The 11,227-nt window shown below is 44.2% G+C and overlaps 1 protein-coding gene across 1 annotated transcript; it reads left to right on the top strand.

Annotated features, from left to right (window-relative positions):
• The first annotated feature begins 1,075 nt into the window (after positions 1-1,075).
• LOC311123952 (ADP-ribosylation factor-binding protein GGA1-like) lies at positions 1,076-11,218 on the top strand. The gene is made up of 17 exons (XM_084198166.1): positions 1,076-1,126; positions 1,656-1,740; positions 1,867-1,942; positions 2,067-2,165; positions 2,705-2,828; positions 5,717-5,814; positions 6,003-6,083; positions 6,433-6,570; positions 6,646-6,727; positions 6,913-7,023; positions 7,284-7,424; positions 7,584-7,648; positions 7,726-7,919; positions 8,016-8,239; positions 8,425-8,594; positions 8,819-8,929; positions 9,189-11,218. The coding sequence occupies exons 1-17, from the start codon at positions 1,084-1,086 to the stop codon at positions 9,297-9,299; spliced, it is 1,953 nt and encodes a 650-aa protein (XP_084054292.1). The 5' UTR covers positions 1,076-1,083; the 3' UTR covers positions 9,300-11,218.
• Positions 11,219-11,227: the final 9 nt, after the last annotated feature.

Genomic DNA, 11,227 nt, shown 5'->3' with positions numbered 1-11,227 from the left:
AGGGATTGGACCGCTGAGGACTGGGGTAAAGTCATTTTCTCTGATTAATCCCCTTTCCGATTGTTTGTGGCATCCGGAAAACAACTTGTCCGGAGAAGACAAGGTGAGCGCTACCATCAGTCCTGTGTCATGCCAATACTAAAGCATCCTGAGACCATTCATGTGTGGGGTTGCTTCTCAGCCAAGGGAGTGGGCTCACTCACAATTTTGCCTAAGAACACAGCCATGAATAAAGAATGGTACCAACACATCCTCAGAGAGCAACTTCTCCCAACCATCCAAGAACAGTTTGGTGAAGACCAATGCCTTTTCCAGCATGATGGAGCACCTTGCCATAAGGCAAAAGTGATAACTAAGTGGCTCTGGGAACAAAACATTGACATTTTGGGTCCATGGCCAGGAAACTCCCCAGACCTTAATCCCATTGAGAACTTGTGGTCGATCCTCAAGAGGCGGGTGGACAAACAAAAACCCACAAATTCTGACAAACTCCAAGCATTGATTATGCAAGAATGGGCTGCCATCAGTCAGGATGTGGCACAGAAGTTAATTGACAGCATGCCAGGGTGGATTTCAGAGGTCTTGAAAAAGAAGGGTCAACACTTCAAATATTGACTCTTTGCATAAACTTAATGTAATTGTCAATAAAAGCCATTGACACTTATGGAATGCTTGTAATTATACTTCAGTATACCATAGTAACATCTGACAAAAATATCTCATAACACTGAAGCAGCGAACTTTGTGAAGACCAATACTTGTGTCATTCTCAAAACTTTTAACCACGACTGTAGTGGTGGTGTGTGAGTTAGTAGTGTCTGTGTATTTGGATGAGAGCAGCAGGTCTAGGGCTGACACAAGGTGAGTTTGAGTACGTGGCAATATGGGTTGAAATGGAGGCTTTTGCTGCAAGATGATTTGAGTCATAAAACGCATTATCATGCACCTCAGTTTTTTACTTATCCTTGACAACCGTGCAGAGGTACTACCAAGGATGGGTTGATGTGATGACGCCCACAACGTTGCATGAGACAGGCAGAGTACCGCGATAGTTGCCAGTTTGGCAATTGGAATCCCCGAAAGATGGCGGCGCCGCCAGAGGAGGAGAGCTTGGAGTCTCGCGTCAGTGAGTCATACGATGCTTTTACTGCTATAACGACTAAATAAGTGACCAATTTACTTTCAGAAAACTGTGGTAGATAATGCGCTGTAGTTTTAGTGTTATGTGCATAATTGCTGAATGTGCAATGGACGATATCCAAAGTGTTAGCTAGCGTCCTATAACGTTAGCTATCCATCGCGAAGCGCTGCTAAGGTTGGAACAAAAACAGACCTCACTCCTGTATTGTTTACGCTGAATAATGCATTGACAACCACGAATAAAGTTTATTTTAGCTGTTCTTAATACGCAATTTGTTACAAATACAACAAAGTCCGACTTTGAAACTGGTGAATAGGACTGGCTAAGCTAACTAGCTACATTATCCAGTGTCTATGTGTCAATACTCAAAGAAATTGGGGAGGAGTCACTTCTGCTAACGTTTGCAGCATGTGAACATGAAGTCTGTCTTTGTGCATTTGGTTCTAGGGTAGAGAGAAACCCTTGAAAATGTTGATAATCCCCAGGTTCTGGAATTTGCTTTTATTCTCCCCAGACAAAGCCACCAACCCTCTGAACAAGGAGGCGGACTGGGACAGTATCCAGGGCTTCTGTGAACAGCTCAACAATGAGCCTGAAGGGTAAGGAGGACCAACATAATGTGGAGAGCTGGTTATAGGCTTGCTTTGTCAGTCATTACTTCAACATTTTTAAACATATGGCAAACCATACAGGTACTCTTATTTGATGTGTCCCCATGCCTCTAGTCCTCAACTGGCTACCAGACTTTTGGCCCACAAGATCCAGTCACCCCAAGAATGGGAGGCCATGCAAGCACTAATGGTGAGTATACTGTTATCGGGATAATGTATTGGTTGACATGCTCACTGACAACTCCATTAGCCAGAATATGCTAATTGTCAGTGATCACACCACCAGCAGTAACATGACATCTATGTGTCCCTAGGTCCTAGAGATGTGCATGAAGAACTGTGGGAAGAGGTTCCATAATGAAGTGGGCAAATTCCGCTTCCTCAACGAGCTCATCAAGGTGGTCTCACCCAAGGTACTGTCTGGAGGGCTATTTCTCTAGGGTCCAATTTTTAAATCAGTCACCTTTTGACTGCATCCCGTTTGATTTGAACGAAACTTTCCATACATATTTGCCCATGGTAGAAGTGGTGAGAAAGTGCATTTCTGGACCTGAATGTCAAAACATTCAGAAGATAAAAATAAATAAAATATAATGTGGTTTGACCACCCTGTTTGTAAGGTTTTAAATGATATCAAACTTAACCGTTAATCGTTTCCAGTGATGAGGACATGGATGTGTCATGATATCGTGGGGTATGCAAAATGGGTGAACTTTGAGCACCAGAATGTTTTGACATTGAGGTCCAAAAAGTTACTTTCTGGCCACTTCTACCATGGGCAAATATGTATGGAAAGTTTCGTTCAAATCAAAAGGGGTGCGGACAACAAGTGATTGAAATCAAATGGAAAAACCCTCTATGTAACTCAAAAACCCTTTATTAACAAAAACAACACAGTATTCCTCCCATCTTATGTATGTTTTAATGTTCCTAAATCTCGTCTCCTGTGCAGTACCTGGGTACTCGGGCCCCAGAGCCAGTGAAGAAGAAGGTTCTGGAGGTGATGTTTAGTTGGACGGTGGGGCTGCCTGACGAGCCCAAGATAGCGGACGCCTACCAGATGCTGAAGAAACAAGGTGAGCTTTAATAGTGATGCTATACATAGAAAGAATACAAGGAGTGAAATAAAAACATTCCCTCTGTGTTGATCCTTTTCTATCAACTCACATTGTTTTCATTATGCTGTAACATGCTGACCAGACTGCACGCGTGCATGTTGATTTTTTCCTCCCACACTAGACACGATCAGGACATGCAGGTTGAAATATCAAAACAAACTCTGAACCAACTATATAAACTTGGGGACAGGTTCGAAAAGCATTAAATATGTATGGCAATTTAACTAGCTAGCTTGCTGTTGCTAGCTAATTTGTCCTGGGATATAAACATTGGGTTGTTATTTTACCTGAAATGCACAAGGTCCTCTACTCCAACAATTAATCCACAGATAAAACGGTAAACCAAGTTCAGGCTTCCTTCAGGCTTCTTCTTCTTTGGACTTTATATGTCGGTTGGCAACCAACTTTAAGATGCATTACCACCACCAACTGGACTGGAGTGTGGACCTCAGTTCATCTTTCAATCACCCACGTGGTTATATGCTCCTAAAAACCAATGAGGAGATGGAAGAGGCAAGACTTGCAGCGTGTCAAGCATCACAAATAGAACCAAGTTCTATTTTAGTGCCTGCCCACGCAGACGCTTGCGAGCAGTGTGGGTGCAATGATTGAATAACATGTATGTGTACATTTATTTTGCAACGCACGCAACGCTTCCGGTCTGATCAGCATGTTACGATAGGATGAGGAATATGGGTAAATCATATGATTATTACAGTTCTGTAACTGTATGATAATTTCAGGAGTTCACTCATTTAATTTTTTAGTTATCTGTAAGTTCCCCTAACGTGTGCTCCTGATATACAGTGGAGAAAAAAAGTATTTAGTCAGCCACCAATTGTGCAAGTTCTCCCACTTAAAAAGATGAGAGAGGCCTGTAATTTTCATCATAGGTACACGTCAACTATGACAGACAAAATGAGATTTTTTTTCTCCAGAAAATCACATTGTAGGATTTTTAATGAATTTATTTGCAAATTATGGTGGAAAATAAGTATTTGGTCAATAACAAACGTTTCTCAATACTTTGTTATATACCCTTTGTTGGCAATGACACAGGTCAAACGTTTTCTGTAAGTCTTCAAGGTTTTCACACACTGTTGCTGCTATTTTGGCCCATTCCTCCATGCAGATCTCCTCTAGAGCAGTGATGTTTTGGGGCTGTCGCTGGGCAACACGGACTTTCAACTCCCTCCAAAGATTTTCTATGGGGTTGAGATCTGGAGACTGGCTAGGCCACTCCAGGACCTTGAAATGCTTCTTACGAAGCCACTCCTTCGTTGCCCGGGCGGTGTGTTTGGGATCATTGTCATGCTGAAAGACCCAGCCACGTTTCATCTTCAATGCCCTTGCTGATGGAAGGAGGTTTTCACTCAAAATCTCACGATACATGGCCCCATTCATTCTTTCCTTTACACGGATCAATCGTCCTGGTCCCTTTGCAGAAAAACAGCCCCAAAGCATGATGTTTCCACCCCCATGCTTCACAGTAGGTATGGTGTTCTTTGGATGCAACTCAGCATTCTTTGTCCTCCAAACACGACGAGTTGAGTTTTTACCAAAAAGTTATATTTTGGTTTCATCTGACCATATGACATTCTCCCAATCCTCTTCTGGATCATCCAAATGCACTCTAGCAAACTTCAGACGGGCCTGGACATGTACTGGCTTAAGCAGGGGGACACGTCTGGCACTGCAGGATTTGAGGCCCTGGTGGCGTAGTGTGTTACTGATGGTAGGCTTTGTTACTTTGGTCCCAGCTCTCTGCAGGTCATTCACTAGGTCCCCCCGTGTGGTTCTGGGATTTTTGCTCACCGTTCTTGTGATCATTTTGACCCCACGGCGTGAGATCTTGCGTGGAGCCCCAGATCGAGGGAGATTATCAGTGGTCTTGTATGTCTTCCATTTCCTAATAATTGCTCCCACAGTTGATTTCTTCAAACCAAGCTGCTTACCTATTGCAGATTCAGTCTTCCCAGCCTGGTGCAGGTCTACAATTTTGTTTCTGGTGTCCTTTGACAGCTCTTTGGTCTTGGCCATAGTGGAGTTTGGAGTGTGACTGTTTGAGGTTGTGGACAGGTGTCTTTTATACTGATAACAAGTTCAAACAGGTGCCATTAATACAGGTAACGAGTGGAGGACAGAGGAGCCTCTTAAAGAAGAAGTTACAGGTCTGTGAGAGCCAGAAATCTTGCTTGTTTGTAGGTGACCAAATACTTATTTTCCACCATAATTTGCAAATAAATTCATAAAAAATCCTACAATGTGATTTTCTGGATTTTCTTTTCTCAATTTGTCTGTCATAGTTGACGTGTACCTATGATGAAAATTACAGGCCTCTCTCATCTTTTTAAGTGGGAGAACTTGCACAATTGGTGGCTGACTAAATACTTTTTTCCCCCACTGTAAATAGTATCTTGTCCATGCCAATCTCACTTCTTCTTTTTATAGTTATGATGCACCAACACAAGACAAAACTATTGAAACTCCTGAGTCATAACTAGCTGCATCCAGAATCTTCTGGGTTTTTTCTTTCACTTAGTCCGTCTAAGTGAGAGAGAAAAAAAAAACTGTTTGTGTAGTATGATAGAAGATAATTACATAGTGCTCCAGTTAAGTGTTTTGCTCCAGGGAGTGACAGCCAGCAATATTTCTTAGCCTGGCCCTGAATCCATTGGTTGTGCTGCTTGTGTTTACAATAACTAGTATCTTCATGGGGAAAACAATGTTATTACCAACGTGCCGGCAACCTACGGTATATACAAGATGTACTATACAGTGTAAGGAGTGCCAGTGACAGGCTGTTTATTCATGTGACGTGGATGGGGTTCCCTGCTCTCTTCCAGGCATTGTGAAGCAGGACCCGGTACTTCCTGATGAGCCCCTCCCACCCCCTCCTCCCAGAACTAAGAGCGTCATCTTTGAGGATGAGGAGAAGTCCAAGGTAAAGATGACAATGAAGGAGCCCCTTGAGTTTTGTCAATAGAGATGACATTAGCGGACAATTTGAATTGATGTCATCTTTCCATTCTTCCACTGTAATTTTCATGTATTCCCTAACGGCCTGCTCTCTTTACCTCACTCCTCCTGTTTTTTCCTATTTTCCTTCCTCTTCCCTTCCTTCCTGTGTAGATGCTGTCTCGCCTTTTGAATAGCACTCACCCTGAAGATCTAAGAGCAGCCAACAAACTCATTAAGGAAATGGTGCAGGAGGTGAGTCCTACTCTGTTTACTCATGTCTGCATGATTGTGTGTGGGTTTGGGTGGGTGCCAGTCAAATGCATATAGGCCTATTGCATTCACAACTCAGTAGATTTATTACTCGTACGCTAAGTAAACAGCAAGCACTTTATATCGTCAAAGCACTTCTAATGATTTAAACTCCCTCACAATTGTGATCTACTATCCCTACAACTGCTCTCATAATTGCACTGTATATGCCTGCAATAAAACAAGAACCTATGCAGACTTTGGAGTGCTCCAGCTTTTCTTATCTGGGAAAATGTTTTTATTTTTGATTGCAGTGTTCTGAGTCTGTGTGTGTTCTGTTGCGGTCCTCCAGGATCAGAAGCGAATGGAGAAGGTGTCTAAGCGTGTGAACACCATCCAGGAGGTGAAGGAGAGTGTGGGCCTGCTGACCCAGCTACTGGGAGAGTATAGCAAGGAGAGCAACTCCCAGAGCAACCAGGAACTCATCAAGGTTAGCACAGAACAACACCACTAGGGTGGGTCTGTGTAGGCAGTGGGCTATTACTAAATGTGTTTGTGTTTGCAGGACCTATACCAGAGCTGTGAAAAGATGAGGCCTACTTTGTTCCGATTGGCTAGCGACACAGAGGACAACGACGAGGCCTTGGGTGAGAATCATATGTTTACATATAGTGTGATCACATCAATAGAAAAGGTATGATTCAAAATGGCTGAAGAGTGATGCATGCCTCTGTACGGTTTCTAGACAGTTATATATGGTTATGTGTTATGTAGTGTTCTGTATCGACGCATTGCATAGCTCACCACTGTGTGCATCACTGTGTTATGCCAGCTGACATCCTGCAGGCCAACGACAGCCTGACGCAGGTCATCAACCTGTACAGACAGCTGGTGAAGGGAGAAGAGGTGAACGGAGACACCACAGCCATGCCAACACTACCAGGTGAGAGAGAGGACCTCTGTAGGGACATGACCTGAACCAGCTGGCATCTCAGAGGGGCAGACACACTGTTGTACACACCCACAACATGTTCACACATGCATAGACTGAACCTCAGGACATCCAGCATAATCAACCAAGTAGTTGTTCTGTTCATTTTCACAGATGTGTTCCATGTATTCCAGGTTAGGTGGTTAGTTCTGTGGTTTCAAAACATTTGCTCACAAAGACTGATGTGTTTGATCTCTCCTATCTCTCCACAGGAAGTAGTACAGCCCTCCTAGACCTGACAGGGTTGGACACCTCGCCCACCGGACTGCCCTCCTACCCAGACACCCCCTCACTACAGACCCCGTCACAAGAACTGGGTATCAGCCTGCTAGATGATGAGCTCATGTCACTAGGTAAGCAGTAGGTTTAAATGTCATTTCTCTAGCTTGTTTACTCTCTTATTAAATTGCCCAATTATTTTCCAACTTGTCATGACTCGTCTAACTGTGGTTATGCATCATGTTCTCTCCCGGTTCGTGTTGACACCTCTTTCTGTTGTTGTTTTCACTCAGGACTCAATGACGTAACTCCCAACTCTACCCCCACTCCTCAGTCGGGAGACTGGAACTCCTTTCAGGTGAGAGAGAGTTGTCAGCGTATGACACATACGCAAAAGCACACACAATTTCCCTAACCCATTGTTTTTCTGCGCAGTGTTCTGACAGTGTAGAGCCAGTCGTTCCAGCGGTGCCTACTGCAGCAGTGTTACTACCGGCCGTGACCCCTAACCCCCAGGCTCCGTCAGGGGGGCCCCCCGCCGCTCCCTCTAAAGCCCTGGATGAGTTAGACCTGCTGGGCAAGACCCTTCTGCAGCAGGCCCTACCCCCGGGGACCCAGCACGTCAATTGGTAAACACTGCAGGCCAGAGGGCAGCTGCTAATCTGTCACACAAACAATCTGCATTCTCTTAAAAAAGCTGATCCCATTCTCTCTCTCCCTCACAGGGATAAGCTGCAGCCTCAGTCCAGACCCACCCTGCGAGACCTCCAGACCAAGTCCAGTACCAACACTACTAGCACCACCACCCCCAGCCCCATCCTGGCCTTGCCCTCGGAGCAGCCTGGGTCTCTCCTAGACTCCCTGCCCAGCCTTGGGCCTCCTGCCCCAGCCCCCCAGAATGATATCTCCCTAGCTAACGTGACTGTGCCTCTGGAATCAATCAAGCCCAGTAAGCCAATTGTCTGATCAATCTGTATTACTGTATGGTTGTTTTGAACATTAGCAAGAAAAATACCTACTCAGCCTCCAAATATATAACTATAACATACCCAGCCATTACCTGTGTCTCAACATGCCTCCAGACATGGTGATGGCTGGGTATGAGCTAACCCTAACCCTCTGTCTGTCCTCTAGGCAGCTTGTTACCAGTGACTGTATTTGACAAGCACAGTTTGCGGGTGCTGTTCCACTTTGCCCGTGACTCTCCTCCCTCTCGGCCTGACGTGCTGGTAGTGATCATCTCCATGTTGTCCTCCGCCCCCATACCAGTCACCAACATCCGCTTCCAGTCTGCAGTACCCAAGGTAGGTCCTGTCTCATTCCTGTCTCTCGATCACCTCTCGCTCTCTCTCTCGCGTACTCTCTCTCGCTCTCTCTCTCTCATTTTTCTCTTCTACCTCTGTAATCATTTGTTTGTCCCTCATTTCTCCTCTGTCTGATTAGATGGTTGTGTTCTGTGGTAAGCTATGTGGACTGTGTTGTGTCTGTAGTTTAAGTGTAATGTGTTTCCTCCTCTGTCTGTTTCTAGGTGATGAAGGTGAAGCTACAGCCTCCTTCAGGCACTGAGCTTCCAGCCTTCAACCCCATCCTACCCCCCGCCGCCATTACACAGGTCCTACTGCTGGCCAATCCTCACAAGGTGCTACACACACACACACACACACACACACACAGAGACTCCTCCTGCCTGCTTTCCAAGGTGTTTAACAAGCTCATAAAAAAAAACCCTGACAACTCAGCATCTCGTTTGTAGCTGTGAAACGCCCTGAGGTGACAATGAAAACGGTCACCGTGGCAACAAAACAGAACTTCAACATGTGCAAGCAGAAAGCATGTTCATTTGGGACTTGTGTCCCTGTTCCTGGTGTAGCCTAAAATGGTTCTGTTCTTTCTTTCAGGAGATGGTCCGGTTGCGATACAAGCTCACATTCGACCTGGGAGAAGAATCACACGACGTATCCGGCGATGTAGAACAGTTCCCCCCTCCAGACACCTGGGGGAACCTTTAGTTGGACGGATCAACTTCCTGTCACCTGATCCGCTGCTTCCCTTAGGTGTAGGTCAAAGGTCCCCCCAAGCACTGGTCCAGGGAAAGATGGCGTTTTTACATGGTGATGGTTACGGATTGAATTTGGCAGGGTAATCTGGTCTTAGATCTGTTATTTGGGATCGGTTTCTCCCTTAAGGGTCGCACCAAATGTGCGCTGTTGACATCTGACTGGCAACTTTTTTTGCATAATTCTACATGTAAAATCGGTTTGCACTCAGTTCGCAAATGACATCTGGTACTCTGTTCAGAGGTGCTAAGTACTCTTAGCAGGCAAATGCTATTGGTGTGTCTGAGCCCTTATGTCTTCCCATGTGTTATGGATTGAATATGGGCAGGGAAAGCTGATCCTAGATCAATTATTTGGAGGCAGTATCTCTCTTATGCCTTCCCATGTGTCCCATCCATGATCCACCATCCCACGTCCCAATGCTGTAATCTTTCATACTCCATTTTGTGTTGTCTTCATTCCATTGACTGTACTACAATCAGCCCTTAGTCTCCTATGCATTACTGTATAATAACCACCTTACGTGATCTGTCCAAAATGAACGTCAAATCATTGCAGTGAGTTCTGCGAGAACAAGCGGAAGCCTTTTAAACTGAATGTGTGTGGGACTGTTTCTGTCTGTCTGATAGCATTATTCTGCACAAAATATGACACTCAAATTGTCTAGTCCCAAAGTATTGTATTATTGTCTTGTTTTTATTATTATTTGTACGGTGTAAGACCAGTTGGGTCTGTGAGTGTGTTATGATGATGCCGACGTGTTGGGCAATAAGTGTCTAAAGCTGTGACAAATGTATATCCTGTCAAATCTTCTTTGAAGGAATATCCAATCTATGGCGCTTTTATTCATTCTATTGAAATCACATTATCATTTTCTTATTTAGATTTTGATCTAAACAGCAATTTGTTTTGGTTCATCACTCTAAACTATGTCATAGTTCATATTTTTAATTTCCGTTGAAGTGATTTCATTACAATACACACCCAAATGTGCATGCACTTCCTATTTCTTGTTTGGTTTTGCACATGAATATGATTCCCTCATTTCCTGTCCTCTCTGTTCTACCTTCAGCTGTTGACGCTGACCTAAAGGGAGAGGTGTTAGTTCAGTACTGAGTTGTCAATGCTGACACCCTGTTTAAATCTGCCATATGTGCCTAAAGCTGAGAGTTTGTTCTTTCTGTATCTTTGTATTTAATTTTTTTAACCTTCCATGTACATACGAATTTAAATTAGTTTGATGTCAATTTTTTTCCTATTTCTGAGTCGGACTACTGCTTTTCTTATTACGTGATCTGGTTATGCTTCCTTTGGTGTGAGATGTGAAACGAATGGGACATGGTCATTGATGATGCGTCCGTTCAATCTAGGGGCGGCCAATCATATCCGCAAAGGGACGGAAGCTTTTACTCCAGCCAAGTAGTACCACACCTGATTCAACCAATAAGCTGATTTATTGAAAACTAAGATTAGTTGATCAGGTATCATGTTAGTGCTTGGATAGAAGTAAAGCCTGCACCCCCACTTGTCCATTGCAGATACAGTCGTCCAACCATGCAGCAGCTGCATCTCTCTCACGCCACTCTGCATCTCCCCTTCACATTCCACCTCCCTGCCTTTATTCCGTAGCCTGGTCCCAGATCTGTTTGTGCAGTCTTGCCAACTCAATGACCATAGGAGCTGGTAAAACAGCACAAATAATCCCTGCTCTGACTTTGTAAATAATAAGAATGGTTCTGCAATTATGTACATTTGCCCAAAAAATATAATTAAAAAGAGCAAATAAATATTGAGGGGGGAATGGTGAGAATGTAGTGCAAATATGTATTTAAGGGAAATAAAATTATTCTTTTTCTTGGGGGTTTAAACTGACTTTTGTC

Source organism: Coregonus lavaretus, assembly GCF_964263955.1.
Source record: "Coregonus lavaretus genome assembly, contig: HAP1_SCAFFOLD_224, whole genome shotgun sequence".
Classification (NCBI taxonomy): Eukaryota; Metazoa; Chordata; class Actinopteri; order Salmoniformes; family Salmonidae; genus Coregonus; species Coregonus lavaretus.
The sequence above is the reverse complement of the archived record's forward strand: the minus strand, read 5'-3'. Positions and strand labels throughout refer to the sequence as shown.

What these genes read in the sequence shown, in the direction of transcription:
- LOC311123952 (XM_084198166.1), top strand. Translation starts at nt 1,084, where the DNA reads ATGGCGGCGCCGCCAGAGGAGGAGAGCTTGGAGTCTCGCGTCA. An exon ending in GGGACCCAGCACGTCAATTG is followed by an intron (nt 7,920 to 8,015) that starts GTAAACACTGCA and finishes TCTCCCTCACAG; the next exon opens with GGATAAGCTGCAGCCTCAGT. An exon ending in TCCAGTCTGCAGTACCCAAG is followed by an intron (nt 8,595 to 8,818) that starts GTAGGTCCTGTC and finishes GTCTGTTTCTAG; the next exon opens with GTGATGAAGGTGAAGCTACA.